Source organism: Dreissena polymorpha, chromosome 2 (assembly GCF_020536995.1).
Source record: "Dreissena polymorpha isolate Duluth1 chromosome 2, UMN_Dpol_1.0, whole genome shotgun sequence".
NCBI lineage: Eukaryota > Metazoa > Mollusca > Bivalvia > Myida > Dreissenidae > Dreissena > Dreissena polymorpha.
Window position 1 is genome coordinate 19088101 of NC_068356.1, and position 19444 is coordinate 19107544.

At 36.7% G+C, this 19444-nt stretch overlaps 1 protein-coding gene and 1 long non-coding RNA gene across 4 annotated transcripts in view; one reads left to right on the forward strand and one right to left on the reverse strand.

The window, feature by feature from the left end:
- Positions 1 to 17152, forward strand: part of LOC127866095 (uncharacterized) — a 41607-nt gene extending 24455 nt beyond the window's left edge. For all 3 annotated transcript variants that reach the window (XM_052406490.1, XM_052406489.1, XM_052406491.1), the window contains 7 exons: positions 2256 to 2361; positions 3133 to 3226; positions 5794 to 5876; positions 7623 to 7783; positions 11768 to 11819; positions 14018 to 14156; positions 14672 to 17152. In XM_052406490.1, coding sequence (XP_052262450.1) covers positions 2256 to 2361; positions 3133 to 3226; positions 5794 to 5876; positions 7623 to 7783; positions 11768 to 11819; positions 14018 to 14156; positions 14672 to 15915 — 1879 coding nt within the window. In that variant the 3' untranslated portion in view covers positions 15916 to 17152. The remainder of the gene's footprint in view (positions 1 to 2255; positions 2362 to 3132; positions 3227 to 5793; positions 5877 to 7622; positions 7784 to 11767; positions 11820 to 14017; positions 14157 to 14671) is intronic.
- LOC127866113 (uncharacterized) lies at positions 24 to 1603 on the reverse strand. Its single transcript, XR_008042852.1, has 2 exons — positions 1514 to 1603; positions 24 to 578 (listed from the first exon to the last, which is right to left on the reverse strand). It is a non-coding gene; the product is annotated as an uncharacterized LOC127866113 (long non-coding RNA).
- Positions 17153 to 19444: the final 2292 nt, after the last annotated feature.

Genomic DNA, 19444 nt, shown 5'->3' on the forward strand with positions numbered 1-19444 from the left:
ATTTATCATTATGCAACTAAAAGAAAGATACCTTTTTTTTAATTAACAAGATACAAGATACATGGCATTTTTTAGAAACTGTAATTTTAAAACTTGAAACAAATAACAGCAAACAAAATAAAGTTAGATCCAATATGTCTGTTGTTGTTTCAAATCCCCCAAAAAGGTTGAATATACCGGTAGGCCTCGTTAAATGAAGCATCCCACAGCGTCAATATAGGCAGCATATTATACGGCCCCAATATTGGTAGCTCCTCAATGCATAAACATAGAAAGAGCAACACAAAATCAAATTCAGTAGCATTACACGGAATCAATATAGGTAACGTTGGTTAACGAATATCAAAAATGACAGCTGTCTTTTAAAGAACTACAAACTGTCGTATGATATTATGATTTCCTTTTACGGGTCAATGTCAATTCCCATTTTTGATGTTAGAAGCATTTTGCTGTCATTTCGTCTTGCCCTCTCCCATCGGACACCCAACGTTCCCTTCTGGAGAGCGTTTCTGCTTGTTGACACGGTGTCAAATTTTCGTTTAGGTTCCTTCCGTTTTGGAATGTCAAATTCGTGGTCCCTGAAACATGATATTTGTAGAGATGATTCTCACAGTTCTTCTATAAATTGTTCCCTCAATCTTCACAGCTGAGCAAAACATATGCATACAATTGTGTTCATTCAAATTGCATTCTTTAACTACCAAATCTTAATATTAAGATAATATTTAATATTAAATATATTTGGACAACTAACAAAACAGCATGAGAAAAATAACATTCCGACAAATTATTTTTCAATTCTTTTGAGATCTTCATTTTACAATACTCCGCTCCGAATCGCGATTTATTTTATGATGATAATGGCGATGAAGATGGAGATGATGATGATGAAGATGTTGATGATGATTTGATTTGAACAGTACATATCGAGTATCGCTTCGTGTGTCGTGTGTCGCGGTCTGAAATTAGACCGCGTTACACGAAATTCGGATAATATGGGCGATATTTGAATAATAAAATATCGCGCGTCGCCGCGACTGTCGCGCAAAATATCGTGTATCGCTTCGTGTGTCGTGTGTCGCCCTTGATGAAAGAAGGGCAAGAATATAGATTCCGTAATCTTAACCAACCTGCGTTTGCCATAATCCAGCTTCAGCAAACTGCGTTTGCTCAACCAACCCGCGTTTGTAAATTTTTGAAATAGCAAGAACTGCCCAAATTAAATATAACAACAACAACTTATATCGCAAATACAATAAATCATCAAAAATTAAGCATCGTGTGCTCTCATTTTTCTAGAAATATGATTTATTCGTGAATGGAAAGTAAAAAAATATAAAATCAAACTGCGTTTGCATCGAAAATCTAAAGTTTGTGTCGAAGTGTTCTTAAAAACTGCAAAGCTTCGAAACAAGTGCAATGCGTCTTAATATGCGAAAAGGTATGAAGCATGTCATAAGCTTTGTATTGTCCAGAAATTTTAACATATTCTCTATAAAAAGATGAAAATTACCTGACGGAGCGGGATTCCTGATGTAATTCAACAACCTGCGTTGACTTTTGTGGTCACGTGACAAAAGTTGTTCATCCCCGGTGTTATATAGCTATAGTTCAACCTTGTTAACACATTAGAAGCCATATTTATTGTACGATCATCATGAAACTTTGTCAGAAGATTTGTCCCAATGATATTTTGGACAAGTTCGAAAGAGGTTCCAGTTGCTTGAAAAACATGGCCACCAGTGGGCGTCGCATTTTTCCTTATATGGACTTATGAATCTTCATGAAACTTTGTCAGTATATTTGTTTAAATGATATCTTGGATGTGTATGAAAATGGTTCTGGTCTTTTGAAAAATGTGGCTGCCAGAGTGTTCACTAGTCATTTAAGTTGGTAAGAACATATTGTTCTAATGACATCTTGGGCTGCACAGAACAGGTCAGTTCCTTTGAATCTCAGGTGAGCAACTTTGGGCCTTTCAGGCCCTCTTGTTTACCTAACTGTGTGTAGCAGCCTTGGGCCCCCTCATTTTGTGAAAAAAATGTGTAGCAATCTGTTCAAAATTGTGAAAAAATGAGTCCCATACTGTTTTAAGAACACTGAAAAACTTATTTATAATTTTATTTTTTTGTGGAAACTTGAGCTGCGAACTCATTAAAGTGTGAAAATTTCAGTTGCGCAAAAAATGTAAGTGAATCTGTTGTGAAGTAAGTGAATCTAAATATGTTATTGTTTGCTTCTATTAAAAACTTTAGGACAATATCAAACGAGCGTGATCAATCTCCAGACAGAGATCGCAGGGTGAAGCTGAACAGATATGGCTTTGAGGATGTACGCACCAAGGGAGAACTCTTGCCTGAGGTTCTGTTAAACTAAGTGGCTGTATACTTTATATATACTTTTATTATACCTCACTTTAATTCACAATGCTTAACTATATTTTTTTTCGTAACTAAAATCGACAGTATTAATTTCGACCTATAATCACAGCACAAAAGACAGAGCACTTGCTAATGAGAACGTTTCGTGTTCTATTAGTTTGAATAATCACAAACTCATCAGCGTAATCAGCAATCTATCGACGTCGTCTAAGTACTGTGTTGATACACGAGTTGCATCCCATAGGCCATCGTGACATAGAAATACTGTCAGACCCAGTGGGAAAAAAATTACTGTCCAACAAATACTGTCGCCAGCTACAAAAAATACTGTCACCCGCTACCTTAGCGATCACCTGCGGAATGGTAAAAAATTACACTGTCCCATGCGCAGTACGCAGTTTTGCATTTCCGTTGAAAACAGATACTGAAACTTAATACAATTATTGAATATTAAAATTATTCATGGTTCATATAAATTGTTCATGTTTAAATAGTGTTTTTGGCATAATAAAATAAATATCACATGTCTGACAGGGTGACAGTAAATTTGTCAACTTTCGGAAAAATACTGTCAACCGAGGCAAAGTATTTCCTCAAGTTGACAAATTAACTGTCACCCTGTCAGACACGTAATATTTATATAATATATGCTTAATTGTTTCTATATTATTATGGTTATTTAATGGGACTATTTCTTGCATGGAATCCCAACTTACCATAACTAATACAAGATGTACTCTGGCTCTTGTAGGAGTTGCCTCCCTTAGAAGAATTGACCATCACAGTTGACGAGTCTGTGATCATGAAGGAAGTGGGTCACATCAAAAGCATAGTTGGTGTTCTGGGTAAGTGATGGGTTGTGTTTAATCTTTTATGACTCACTATTTATTTGAAGTTCAAGATCAATTTTAATGCCCCCAGATCGAATGATCAGGGGGTATATTGTTTTTGGCCTGTCTGTCTGTCTTTGTATGTGTGTGTCTGTCCCAAAACTACCTTGCTCATAAAATGAAAACTCTTGTGCATGCGTCTCATTGAGATCTACAATCAAACATGGTTTGAGATCACTAGGTCAAAGGTCAAGGTCTCTGTGACTTTTACATTCAAAATATAACCTTGTCAGGGCTCGAATTTAACTTTTTTTTCTACTTGCAAAACATTGCGAGCAGCTTTAATACCAACTCGCAAAATCAAAAACATTCTCGCAAATTTTGCTGGAAACATAATTTAATTTCGTTTTTTTATTCAACAGGTAGACGAGAATTCCATGTATTTTAACTTTTAGATTTGTTTTATTTTATGTAATTCATTATTTTTATGTTATTTATTCGTGTCAGTGTATTATCATGTCAACTTTTGAAAGATTCACTTAATTTGTAGAAGAAATAATGTGTAGGATCATGTCGATTCTATATTAAGAACTGAAAAAAACAATATATTTATAGTCACTTATAAGATCTGTTCGACTAAATCCAGGGACCCCGTTGGAAATAAGCTTTTTCATGTTTACATGTCTAAGCTTTACTGGTTATCCTGTGTATACATCATGTCGTAATCTTATTTGGATCTGTGATAAATGGCACCATTCATGTAATGCATGTTTCTGAATATGATAATAATGCAATCTATACGTGATTTATTGCCTTGATTGCATTGAATTGTAAATTGCTTGACATGTATGCACAAATAAAACAAACAAACAAACAAACAAAGTTAACTTTGCTTTATCTTTCGTATTGTTATTTCCATCTTTGGGCAAAAAGAAACTAGTTATTTTTCGCTTACACGCCATGTCTGTTCAAGTTCAATGAACATGTGTAAATTAGTCGAATGTTCAACGTTCTTTGTACCAATACCATCCTGGTATCTGTACTATAAGTATACTAGTCTATATACAAGGTGCGCGCTTCCGCATACGGGTATTAGGACGTTCTATGACCTATGGTTTAGCGTTCAGGACGTCAAACGCATTTAGCAATATTACTGTTGTTTTTTCACTATTTCTTTACTCGCAAAAAATTACTAGTGGCTTAAAACTTAACTCGCAATCGGTATTTTCACTCGCTGCGAGTGTGCGAGTGCTAATTTTGAGCCCTGCTTGTCCCAAAAACTTTGACCTTGTTCATAAAATGAAAACTCTTGGGTCTATTTCTTTAAACTTTACATGTGCATGCATCTCATTGAGATCTACAATCAAACATGGTTTGAGATCACTAGGTCAAAGGTCAAGGTCTCTGTGACTTTTACATTCAAAATATAACCTTGTCCCAAAAACTTTGACCTTGTTCATAAAATGAAAACTCTTGGGTCTATGTTCTTTAAACTTCACGTGTGCATGCATCTCATTGAGATCTACAATCAAACATGGTTTTAGGTCACTAGGTCAATGGTCAAGGTCACTGTTACCTTTACTTTCAAAATAGAACCTTGTTTCTAAAATAGCTGTGGTGCGGCTTCAAAGCACTGTAAGGGGCATTGTGTTTCATAAACACAGCTCTTTTTATGTCCCCCACTATAGTAGTGGGGGACATATTGTTTTTGCCCTGTCTGTTGGTTGGTTGGTCTGTCTGTCTGTTTGCGCCAACTTTAACATTTTGCAATAACTTTTGCTATATTGAAGATAGCAACTTCATATTTGGCATGCATGTGTATCTCATGAAGCTGCACATTTTGAGTGGTGAAAGGTCAAGGTCAAGGTCATCCTTCAAGGTCAGAGGTCAAATATATGTGGCCCAAATCGCTTATTTTATGAATACTTTTGCGATATTGAAGATAGCAACTTGATATTTGGCATGCATGTGTATCTCATGGAGCTGCACATTTTGAGTGGTGAAAGGTCAAGGTCAGAGGTCAAATATATGTGGCCCAAATCGCTTATTTTATGAATACTTTTGCGATATTGAAGATAGCAACTTGATATTTGGCATGCATGTGTATCTCATGGAGCTGCACATTTTGAGTGGTGAAAGGTCAAGGTCAAGGTCATCCTTCAAGGTCAAATATATGGGTCAAAATTGCGCATGTAATGTCACTTCTGCAATATTGAAGCTAGCAATTTTATATTTGAAATGCGTGTGTATCTCAAGGAGCTGCACATTTCAAGTGGTGAAGGGTCAAGGTCATCTTACAAGGTCAAACATCATATAGGGGGACATTGTGTTTCACAAACACATCTTGTTTTCTCTTACTCTTGGAGATGTCAGACAATCAGACAAATATGAAACAAAATTACATACATGGCCATCCTAAGGCTCTTTATATGACAATCCATTTTAAATTGGAAAATTACAGATAACAGTCCTGTGTGACCTGGTATGACAACTTGTGAAATGACTAAATGACAGTGTGTCTGACAGGCCCTGCATGTTTGAACATTTCCAGTAATGACTACTTGCTTATTTTATAATTTCAGTGGTCATTCAGTCGAATGAAAACACCAGCCCTCTGGATGATGACTCCATTTTGTTTGTCAATGGCCACAAAGTGCTGGGGCAGGTATGTAAACAATTAAGAATTGAATAGCATTTATCTGCATTTCATCGGTGTATCAACTGATGGGAAAATTATGCCTAATTTGCATTAACGCCGACGGCATTTATGCATAAATTAAGTGTATTTTTCCTGACAGTTCATACACCGACGAAATGCAGAAAAATGCTATTCAATTCTTATAATTACAACACAAATTGATCTTAAAGCTGATATTCTATCGTGGTAAGGGTCATAAAAGTCCTTTTTAATCTAGAGTATGAATCTATTTTCAGTTTCGGTTTCATCTCTGTCAAACGTGTATATCGTTGAAGTTCGCGCAAATAATATAACATCATTTAGCTATTGACCAATAAAAACAAGGCCATTAATGTTCGCCCCAAACATAACGTCATTTTGGCAACTTGTTTATGACCAAAAAGTAGCGCCATGAATATTCATGTTAAAATTTTCATACGAAGAGGGTTCATCTGAAAATGAAAAACCGGTCACATGAACAAATTATCCAATCAGAATGCAGCAATCATATGAATGTGACAGAAGTTGTAATTACTGATGTGATGATGCAAGTCATTACATTGTTCTTTTTAACTGCTATACAAATGCAAAGCTCTTAGGGAGTTTCTAGAGGGTATGTGAGAATGTTAAAAATCTATATTTTATTGAGAATTCATACTTCAAAAATGTTTTGCAGAATTTACAAATTATTTTTATGCAGCAATCTGTACAAATTTTTTTCAGTTATAGATACATTATCATGTCTGACTGTAAAATTATTTTCATGTTTTTACAAACATTATTTATTGGTTCCTTGAGCTGAACATGAACGAAATATTGAAGATGACAGGCTGCAGACAAAACTTGTATTTGCATTAACACCAGTTTATCTTTATACTCAAAACTGCCTAAATAATGGGAATTATTAATGTAATCTCATATTTTTACAAGCTTTTATTTCCCTGTATGGAGATATATCTTGCATGAATAGATAGTTTGTCAGTTGTGTTTTGTGTGATTAATTTCCTGCACTAAAATAGTGACTGGTAGACAGTCTAGGTGCAGTGTATTGGCATAATATTATACAAAACAATATTATTTATTCAAAACAATAATATTTAATGCGAAGGACACCGAATATATTCTACATTTCTTGACATTTTTTATTTGATTCAGTGACTTTAGAGTATTTTATACCTTGAGCTACTGAAAATTAAATTTCTCTTGTACTAGGGGACTTTAAAATTGTTTTTCACGTAGGGATTGGGTTTTAATAATTAAGCCACTCTTAAAAATGTATGAATTCCTTACAGTTAGTCATTAATATAACCTTGAGATTAAAATACTTTGACACATTGACATATTGCAAATTTTATTTGAACACATGTTTGTTTTAGATAAATTATCACTTGGCAGTAAATAACATTGAAAATATATGTTGTCTCTGTTATTTTTAAAATATTGTTCATTTTCTATTCATAAGACAATTACTGGAGTTTTATAAATTTTGGTAGCCTCCAAAAATACTATTTAAGTAATTAAATTAGATTTTTTGTAAAGTAAGTCGCTGTTTAGAAATTATACTAGATTTTCAGCAATTAAAAAAGCCAATTACAAGTTTTTTGACCAGTTTTATATATTTTGGTGGTTAAATTAGAAATTTTAGTATTTTTTATATATAGATATTTTAGTAATCGGAGCAATTTTAGCTACTGTTAGCATTATTCTAATACTAAATACAAAGTTGTGTTGTAGGTGTTTGAAGTGTTTGGTCCCGTAAAAAAGCCCTGGTACTCGGTGCGCTTCAATGACATAGACAACATCTCACACAAGGGCCTGCAGGTGGGCATGACTGTGTACTGCGCTCCCAAAGAAGAGGCCTTCACACGTTATGTCTTCCTGGAGAATATGAAGAAGTAAGCATGTTCACTGTCTGCATAAATTAACTCTTTCAGTGCTGGAACTGGATTTTGAAGGCCTTTGCAAACAGTTTGGATCCAGATGAGACGCCACAGAACGTGGTGTCTCATTAGGATCCAAGCTGTTTGCTATTCTGATAGTATTCTTTGGAAAAAAAAATCAAAGAAAAGCTTATTATACAAATTCAGCAGACGACATTTTAGCAGACGACAAATTTCCCAGCATGCAAAGGGTTAAGCTTTGTTCTGGGAAAACAGGGGTGAATGCAAAAATCATGCCCAAAAATCCACATGATATATGTAGACTTATAAAGCAAACTAACATTACAAATCTTCTCTAAAATTTCCAGATACAGAGGTGTCATATTTGACTTGTAACGTCGTATGGTACTCCTCTGAAATGTTATGCCCCTTGAGTGAAAACTAATCTGCAGTGGGGGTAACTATTTATACTCCCGAAGGGTGGTATATAGTCCGTTAGTCCGTCCATCTGTCTGCCTGTCAGTCTGAAAACTTTAACATTGCCCATAACTTTTGCAATATTGAAGATAGCAACTTGATATTTGGCATGCATGTGTATCTCATGGAGCTGCTCATTTTGAGTGGTGAAAGGTCAAGGTCATCCTTCAAGGTCAAAGGTCAAATATATGGCTTCTAAGCAGCGCAGTAGGGGGCATTGTGTTTCTGACAAACACATCTCTTGTTTCTCTTATCTTCATATAGTGAAGAAAAAATCTGGATAAGCGGGATTGTTAGGTATGGTATTTGGGTTGGGCGTGTAATTTTGTATGCTTATCCTCTTCCAAGTTTGTTCTTGTCAGGCCTTGTAGTCATTACTTGCCCTTCCCCAGGGGATATGTTGATTTTTATGCCCCCAAAGGAGGCATATCGTGATCAGGCTGTCTGTCTGTCCTTGACACTTTGCGTTTAGGTTTCGAAAAATGCTCATAACTTCTATGTCGCTTTAGATAGCAATTTCATATTTAGCATGCATGTGTATATGGACAAGGCCTTTCCATGCGCACACAAATTTTGACCATTGTGACCTTGACCTTGAACTTAGGGTCCGCGTTTAGGTTTCGAAATCTGCGTTTAGGTTTCGAAAAAAGCTCATTACTTCTATCAAGCGTTTATAGGGCGCATAAGTCAGCCTATGGTGACAGCTGTTGTTGTAAACCACGAGGCTGGATGCTTGGTATTCAGCTTGTTACATTGTGTGGTTGTCTTCTACCATGTTTGTTTAAATTATACCTTTGGGGTCAAAACTGCTTTCTTCACACCCAAATCCCATCCATCCCTGGGGATTACTTGTTTTCTTGTACACATTTTATAGTGAAAACTTAAAAACCTTGTTCTCCTAAGTCCCAGAGCCTTGGTATTCAGCATGTTTCATATAAATATTATGGTAGTCCACTACCAAGTCTATGCAAATCATATCCCTGTGGTCAAAATTGGCCCCATTTTGGATATTACTTGTTTCCTTATTTAGTTTAACTGAGCACACAGTGGTATGGTGAGCTACAATTGTAGGTGGCGCTCCTATGTTTTCCCTTGTGTGTTGTCAACAATTAGCTTTAAATAACATCTAAACCAATGGATGGATCATCACTTAATTTCACGGATATGATCCTTGGTTGACCTTCTTTCAAATTTGTAACATATCATTCCGGCACGATGCAAATTAAGGTCACCAGAGATAACATAGACTTTAAGTGGAAATGTACCAAATCTTGTCCTCTGAAACGGCAAGACTCAGAATCAATATTTGGTGTGTAACATGATATAGTGGTCCTCTACGAAGATTGCTCAAATCATGTTCCTTGGTAAAAACTGACCATGGCCCAGGGGTCACAATTTTTAACCAGGTTTTTCGAAGAAAAAAGCTGGTTATTAGATTGGCGAATGTTGGCGGGCTGGCGGGTGGAACAAGCTTGTCCGGGCCATAACTCTGTTGTTCATTGTCAGATTTTAAAATCATTTGGCACATTTGTTCACCATCATTAGACGGTGTTGCTCGCGAAAGAATTACGTTGATATCTCCAAGGTCAAGGTCAAAATTTGAGTTTGAAGGTAAAAAATGGCCATAAATGAGCTTGTCCAGGCCATAACTTTGTCGTTAATTGTCAGATTTTAAAATCATTTGGCACATTTGTTCACCATCATGAGATGGTGTGTCGCGCGAAATAATTACGTCGATATCTCCAAGGTCAAGGTCACAATTTGAATTTGAAGGTCAAAAATGGCCATAAATGAGCTTTTCCGGGCCATTACTTTGTGATTCATTGTGAGATTTTAAAATCATTTGGCACATTTGTTCAACATCATTAGACGGTGTGTTGCGCGAAAGAATCGCTTCGATATCTCCAAGGTCAAGGTCACAATTTGAGTTTGAAGGTCAAAAAAGGCCATAAATGAGCTTGTCTGGGCCATTACTATGTCATTCATTTTGACATTTTAAAATCATTTGGCACATTTGTTCACCATTATTGGACGGTGTGTCGCACAAAAGAATTACGTCAATATCTCCAAGGTGAAGGTTGCCACAACTAAAAATAGATTGATTTTGAAACAACTATGTAACTATGAATTATCAGTTACAATGCACATTTTGATTTTAAGTTGTCTCTTTATCAGACTTTTTTTATGCCCCCCTTCGAAGAAGAGGGGGTATATTGTTTTGCACATGTTGGTCGGTCCGTGGGTCCGTCCACCAGATGGTTTCCGGATGATAACTCAAGAATGCTTAGGCCTAGGATCATGAAACTTCATAGGTACATTGATCATGACTGGCAGATGACCCCTATTGATTTTCAGGTCACTAGGTCAAAGGTCAAGGTCACAGTGACTTGAAATAGTAAAATGGTGTCCGAATGATGACTCAAGAATGCTTAGGCCTAGGATTATGAAACTTCATAGGTACATTGATCATGACTGGCAGATGACCCCTATTGATTTTCAGGTCACTAGGTCAAAGGTCAAGGTCACAGTGACTTGAAATAGAAAAATGGTTTCCGGTTGATAACCCAAGAATGCTTATGCCTAGGATCATGAAACTTCATAGGTACATTGATCATGACTGGCAGATGACCCCTATTGATTTTCAGTCACTAGGTCAAAGGTCAAGGTCACAGTGACTCGAAACAGTAAAATGGTTTCCGGATGATAACTCAAGAATGCTTACGCCTAGGATCATGAAACTTCATAGGTACATTGATCATAACTGGCAGATGATCTGTATCAATTTTCAGGTCACTAGGTCAAATGTCAAGGTCACAGTGACTCGAAATAGTAAAATGGTTTCCGGATGATAACTAAAGAATAATTAGGCCTAGGATCATGAAACTTCATAGGTACATTGATCATGACTGGCAGATGACCCCTATTGATTTTAAGGTCACTAGGTCAAAGGTCAAGGTCACAGTGACAAAAAACGTATTTACACAATGGATTCCACTACAACTGACAGCCCATATTGGGGGCATGCATGTTTTACAAACAGCCCTTGTTTTCTAATTGAAATCAAGGTCAATTTTACACAAGGAGGTTAACAATACACATTTTAAATTGTCTCTCTTTATCAGACTTTTTCAACTGAAAACCTGGTTTTTTGACAATTTTGTCCCTTGTCTACTTTGGAAGGGCAATGGTAACTGATTAAATATTAGTTGTGTAGCATCATATATTAGTCCTACAAAGATTGTTTCAATTATGCCCTAGTGGTCACCACATTTAATATAGACTTATATTGTAATAATCTTCATTCGTAACAACATGTTTGTATTCTACTGTATTAAGTCCTAGCACTCTAACTGTGTAGACAAATGTATGCACACATAATTCCTTAAGGATATCTGAACAACCAAACACACACATAAACCTCAACAAAGTCAAACTGATAATAAATCAAAATGCTGGGTGAGTGATATCCGATGGCTTTATTTATGGCTCATTTTTATTACATGCAGATGTTGTCTATTTCAGCATCAGAGGGTCTGATGCATCCTGGGAAGATAATAATGAACCACCAGAAAAGGTAGGCTTTATCAGATGTATTTCATAATCAGTGCTCCAGCTAGGATTTGAAAAGGGCAGGGGGGCTTTTTTGTCAAAAGGGCACTTTCGACGTGAAGTAATTTGTCAAAAGGGCACTTTCGAGCGCACAGTTGTTTCAGGAATGCTTACTGTTGCATATTAATTTATATGTTATTAATAATTGTCAGAATATATTATTCCCATTATAATTACACCATTCAAATATAATGTCTACAATGAGGAATAAATTAAATACAATGTAATAAGAGATTAATTATTTAATCATATGTAATAAAAAAAAAAAATATATATTTTTATTTTTTTTTAAGGGCAGGGGGGGGAGCCCTAGGAAGGGCAGGGCGGATGTTCAGAAGGGCAGGGCGGGGCGCCCTTTAATTTAGGCCAAGCTTGAGCACTGATAATTTTTATACCTGCACTAAACGAAGTTTAGGGGGGTATATAGGAGTGAGCTTGTCTGTCTGTCAGTCAGTCTGTCGGTCCGTGTCCGCTCTCTAATTCAAGTAGTTTTTATCCGATCTTCACCAAACTTGGTCAAGAGTTGTATCTTGATGATGTCTAGGCCAAGTTCGAACATGGGCCTTGCCGGGTCAAAAACTAGGTCATGGGGTCACTTAGTGCGTTTTAAACATTCAGCCTGTTGTCCGCTCTCTAATTCAAGTAGTTTTGATCAGAGCTTCACCAAACTTGGTCAGAAGTTTATCTATATGATGTCTAGGCCAAGTTGGAACATGGGTCATGGCAGGTCAAAAACTAGGTCACGGGGTCACTTAGTTCATTTTAAACATATAGCATTGTGTCCGCTCTCAAATTCAAGTTGTTTTCATGCGATCTTCACCAAACTTGGTCAGAAGTTGAATCAAGATGATGTCTAGGTCAAGTTTGAATATGGGTCATGCCGGATCAAAAACTAGGTCACTGGGTCACTTAGTACGTTTTACACATTCAGCATGGTGTCTGCTCTCTAATTCGAGCAGTTTTCATCCGATCTTCACCACACTTGGTTAGAAGTTGTATCTAGATGATGTGTAGGTCAAGTTCGAACATGGGCCATGCAAGGTCAAAAACCAGGTCACGGGGTCACTTAGTGCGTTTTAAACATTGAGCATGGTGTCCGCTGTTTTTTGTGAAGACAACACGCAAAATATTCTGTGTCAATGCGGCATGTGGAGGTATTCGTCACTTCTGTGACAAAGCTCTAGTTTGTATTAGCTCCTCTGGAGTGCAATCTATTCTGAAAGATACATTTGTATTTTTTTCAGTGTTTTAATTATCATGTTTATTTCAAATTAAATCCAATCACTATTTTGTAAGAAAAGATGCTTTTTAACCAGGTTTTCCGAAGGAAAAAACTGGTAATTAGATTGGTGAATGGGGGGCGGGCGGAATAAGCTTGTCTGGTAAATAACTATGTCGTTCATTGTGAGATTTTAAAATCATTTGGCACATTTGTTCACCATCATTTGACAGTGTGTTGTGCAAAAGAATTACGTTGATATCTCCAAGGTCAAGGTCACACTTTGAGTTCAAAGGTCAAATATGGCCATAAATGAGCTTGTCCAGGCCATAACTATGTCGTTCATTGTAAGATTAAAAAATCATTTGGCACATTTGTTCACCATCATTGGACGGTGTGTTGCACAAAAAAAGAATTACATCGATATCTCCAAGGTCAAGGTCACACTTTGAGTTCAAAGGTAAAAAATGGCCATAAATGATATTGTCCGGGCCATAACTATGTCGTTCATTGTGAGATTTTAAAATCATTTGGCACATTTGTTCAACATCATTGGACGGTGTGTCGCACGTCAATATCTGCAGGGTCAAGGTCACACGTTGAGTTCAAAGGTGAAAGATGGCCATAAATGAGATTGTCTGGGCCATAACAATGTCAATCATTGTGAGATTTTTAAATCATTTGGCACATTTGTTCACCATCATTGGACGGTGTGTCATGCGAAAGAATTGCATCGATATCTCCAAGGTCAAGGTCACTCTTTGAGTTCAAAGTTGATCATTCACTGAATTCTCGAAATAACATTAAAAATAAGGAATTATGCAGAAACCAAGATCTTTTTAGACATCTTATTCACTGTTAATATGCAATGAAACTTATGCATCGTATTCAAGACTTCAATATTTTCAATACATAATCGTGCATGTATGTGTACCCCTGTCCAGCATCTGGAGTATTCAGATGATGAGGCTGAGAGGGTTGCCAAGTCTCGCAAGAAGAAAGGCGGGCCTAAACAGGGAGAAAGGGTAGAGGCTGGTGACCAGGGCAACAAGAGGAAGAGGAACAGAGATGCCATGAATAAAGGTGTGTACAATTTTGTCCCTGAATGGGGCAAATTGATTGCTCACCTTATCATTATAGAAACCACAATTATACTCAGTCTTGATGAAACTGGGTCAAAATGTTTATCTTCGCAATACAAAAATGCAAACCACTTCCAGTGGTCAATTTTTCAATGCACTCACTTGTTGAGATAGGTGTTGATGCGCTTGAATGTGTGAATGGTCGTGATGCCACTTATGTCAAAAACTTTTAATTATTGAAGTGTGGAAATATGTCATAGTACAGAAAACAAATCAGTAAATCCATGTTAAAACATTTATTAAACCATGTTCATTTTCTATAAACTAAGAATGAACATATCCTGAAATCTAAGCACTTTTACTAATTGGTTTGATGTAAGCAAGTTCGAGATATCAAAGTTCAACTGAAATTTATCCATTGATATTTATTTAAAAATATAATATATTTTTTTATGTTTTGTTGTTGTAATCAATATTTTTGACTTGACTGACATACAACATTTAATAAACTTGCAGATAAAGGAGGCAACCCTCAGTCAAACGGATCGCAACATGGTAATCAGAGGCGGAATCCCTTTCAAGGCAATACCAGTCATAGCCCCAACCCCAGATTTTCAAACCAATCCCAGAGCAACCATGGTAACAACGGCAGTCAGCGCTGGCCCCCAGGACCAAATGCTGCTCACTTTAACAGACCGCCGCAAAACTTTGGTGGACCCCCGCGTTTCCAGCCTAACAATCAGTTTACTGGCTATCAGCAAAACTTTGGCAACTTTGTTCCCCAGTTGAATACAAGTCCTCACATTGGATTTAACAACAGTCAGAACTTTTCAAATAGTTTTGGTGGCACGGGATCACATAACAGTTCAGGATTAAGCAATAATTCTCCTGGCACCCAGATGAATCCAGTTAGGCCTGTATTCGGTCAAATCGGTGCGCAGGGTTCAAATGTCCCCCCAGACTTTACCCGTCCCCCACCTCCTTTCGTAGGTAGCAACCAGTCATTTAACCAGCACCAAGCTAACATGGGACATATGCAACAGCAACAGCCGTCAACAATGTCAGTGAATCAGCCACAGGGAGGGTTGGGTATTCAGACGGGCAATTCAAACACTGGACAGTATGGCAACATGGGCATGCTACCTACATGTAATCTGAACAACAGTCCAGCAACATTGCCAAACCCTAGTGGACAATTCATGCAGCCACCTGGGAGTCGTTTTCAGTCTCCCCAAGTAATGGCTACAAATGCTGGTCAACAGAATCAATCAGGCCCACATGGTTTCTTGCCCTCCGTCCCTCATATGCCTGGCACAGGTGGAAATCCTGTTGGTGGGGTAGTCAATAGCAACAGTCAGAGGGGTCAGTTTTGGAACCTGAATCAACAGGACACTGGCAGTGTTCAAAATAACATGAGGAATATTGGCTCACCCATGAACCCTGTTTCGTCAAGTCCTAACTTCCATATTAGTCCCAGTCACTTCAATGATTCTACAATTCAAACAAGTATGAACAGCAGGAACGCCAACATATACGGACATTCTACAAACAGCAATTTTACATACACAGATGGCAATGTTAACAGTTCCAGGGATTGGAATTCACAGCAACCAAATGTAGGGTTTCAGGGGCTTTACCAAGGACCAGGACAGGGTCCCAATCATGGGGGGTTTCAGAGTCCTGTAAACATCAAAATGCAAGGGACTGGTCCATTTCAATACATGGGGAAGTACAGGTCAGTCACAGGCGCCAGGCTATGACAGTAATAGCCATGATGGACAAGTACAGTCTGGGACTTTTAAATTTAACAACAAGTTGGTTGACCCTAGATACATTGAAAACAACTAAAAACAATATTTAAGTAAATGACTTTTGCACAAACTTTTTTCTTATTAAACACATTTACATTCACATTCGTGGATTTATTGACAAATGCAATACAATTGTTGTTTTATTGTTAGCTCACTTGAGCACGTATTGCCAATGGGGGAACAATTTGGATATTTGTTTCTGCATAAGCTTTTAGAATAAGCACACATGTGTATACGAATGATTTTCATCATAGTTATGTCACTTTATCTATTTTTTTTCTTCAAACAACCTCAAAAAGCTCTGAAATCACAAGGTTCAGGGTTTTAATATTTGATGTGTAACATTGTCAAGTAGTCTTCTACTAAATTTGTTCTTATTATGCTTATTTGTGTTGCAATCAGGCAATCATACAGGGGCACATAACTTTTGTAGATTTATATAGCAAAATATGTTTAAAAATCTCTGAACTGCAAGGCCTTGAGGTTTGGTATTTGTTATGTAACATCATGTTTGGTGCTCTTTCAAATTTGTTGAAGTAATGTCCCTGGTCATAATTTTCACCACCCTGGCATTTCACTTAACATGAAACATTACCACAAAGAGGTTGGGAAGTTTTCCTTTAATGGATATAGTGCAAACTTTAAAACATGAAACTTCATCAGAACATGAAAATTGTTATGCTCTGAATAGTTTTAGGGTTTCAGGTGAGCGACCTTTTGTTGATATTTTGTTTACTTTATTGTTAGAGATATTATGGGATGGATTTACAACCATTGGTCAGATTAGTATACATGATGTACTGTTATCATTAGTGCATTAGCATGCTACTGCTGTTCACAACTTTAGTTTTAAGGAAAATGAAAGACCATGGTTTATATTATTAGAAATTGATATTGTTACAGTACTAAAATGCATTTACAATATGTATGGCTTTCATAGTTTGTTATGAAGTCGCATGAGTAAAATATTGACCTAAACATTAATTGAATTTGATAGGACCATTTAAGTTCTTAAATAAAAGCCTTATGTTTGATCTTGTATTAATTAAAATCTTAAATATTGTCCTTTTATTCTTATTATTTTACTTTATTTTTCATAGATTTATATATAACTTTTTTTATAGACCTTTATGAAATTAGTCAAGATTTATTGATAAATGTACATGTAATAAATACTTAAATGCTTTGTCTACTGACTTCCTTTATATACACCGACAAGCCTCTTAAACCGTATGAAACATCACGTCAGGTTTGATTTGTGTTTGAACTTGTGTCTTCACTTGGAAATACGTATGTGATAAGTACATGAATCTAATTATTTACTTATCCAAATGGGTCCGAATTAACGGATTTTACACGTAACGCGACAAACCATGCATAAGTAAATGTACTTTCACTTTATTATATTGCCATTTTTCTGTTACAGGAGCATTGTATGCTGCCTGCTGCGGATTGTACTATACGTTTGCAAAATAAGTGTTCACATTTAACTTTTAAAGGTTTAATTAACCCTTTCAGTGCTGGAACCGAATTTAAAAGGCATTTGCAAACAGTTTGGATCCAGATGAGACGCCACAGAACGTGGCGTCTTATCAGGATCCAAACTGTTTGCTATTTTGATAGTATTCTTTGAGAAAAATATCGAAGAAAATGTTAATTTTAGAAATTCAGCAGACAACATTTTAGCAGACGAAAAATTTCCCAGCATGCAAAGGGTTAAGCTCAACTACTTATTTCTATTACAACTAATAACCATCTAAAATGAACACGAATCTAAATTTTGTACTTTGACTTTACCAAGCATTTAATTAGTCTTCCTCGAAATACAGGCTCATAAGCATGGCAAAGGTAAAACAGATGTATTTGATCGTTCATATTCTTCGTTCTATGCCCCTTAATACAATGGGGTCCTACCCTCACGGGGATAAACACTCAAATGAGAAGTATACATACTTTCAAACTGTAACTGGCGTCAAGTTGGCACATTACAAAATGAAACAAATAATTGCGGATTTAAATGTGACCAAGCTGCGTAAATTTAATCAAACTTAAAGCCCAAATGTCGTTCGCCTTGTTTCATGTCTTAACGATCACTTTGTTTATGTTCATTACTTCATGTGCGAAGTATTACATTTTTCAACATTTTGACGTGTAGTCTTAACTAGACCATCATACATTCAATCTTGTAAATAGTTGTACATGGTTATCGTCTGATAGGTATTGATCCAACATGTCAGACTATAATGCGATAGTCTCCATTTGCCTATTACCAAAGCCAATTATTATTTTACACGTTATTAATAATACACACTCGTACTGGTCCCACTGGATATACCGTATTTCTGGCGTCATATCAACTAATGGATGCTTGGAGAACGCACAGAGTTGACTTACCTCAACATTGTACTCGCATGTGTCGTATCCATGGTTATTGTTCATCGTGCACACGTGCGCGAGATCGCACGGAGAGGTCGTACAAACATTTTCCGTCAATACATCCATACCAGAACGAGAAGTTCGGATATTAAATTTGTATCGTTTTGCCGTTTAAAAAAGCATTTCAGTCATATCAAGGTGGTAAATTTAGAAACTCGAACTTCTTGGGATGGGTGGTTTACCATTGCTTCGTGCTCACTCTCCCATCAGTAACTTACATCTGCCCTAATTGATTCAGATGTAGGAAGAGATTGGCCGTAGAAAAATCTCATCACTAATCCCCACAGAACTTATGTTGTTAGGCCTCGGATCCTCGGATCAGCACAGTTCCAAATGAGCTAACAGGTCCGCATAATGTAGGTTAATTGACAGTACTGTTGGAGCCGTTGGCTGGTTAATCAGAGCGAATAAATCGGAATAATTTTTCTGATGCGATATAATTTCCCGTCTAACGTTTCGTAGTCATATTTACATATGGAGGCCGTTTCATCAATATTTACGATTTGTATACGACCATTACGATGGTAAATTATGTTTCGAGATTAATGTAGTCGTTTACGATTTTACATAAACTCAGTTTCATCAACGAAATCTCAAACTTTAAATCGGTAATTATAACCAGATAGATCACGGTCATATTGAATTAATACCGGTATTTTCCACATTTCATTACACCGGTTTTTTTCGAGGACTTAAAGCTCAGATGAGAACTTTAATAAGAATCAGCTTTTAACAGCCACGCCAACGGGTAGAAACAATGTTGAACAGAATAACAGTATCAACATTTGCGAGAACGAGACCTCTGTCATTTGTTGAGACTGAGCAGACATAGGACATGTGCGCTACAAATTTATCTCGCGATAATTATGATGTACCTACGGTATTCAATTGTCAAACAACATAACGTGAGATACACAAAACATATCGACCCAATATTACTTTCTTGTCGCTTTCCTCTTATTGTTCCATTAGTTTCCGAGCCATTTAAATCCCCACAATTTTCAATGTTCATCTCACCTTTCGATTTACTGTTGGAAGTGAA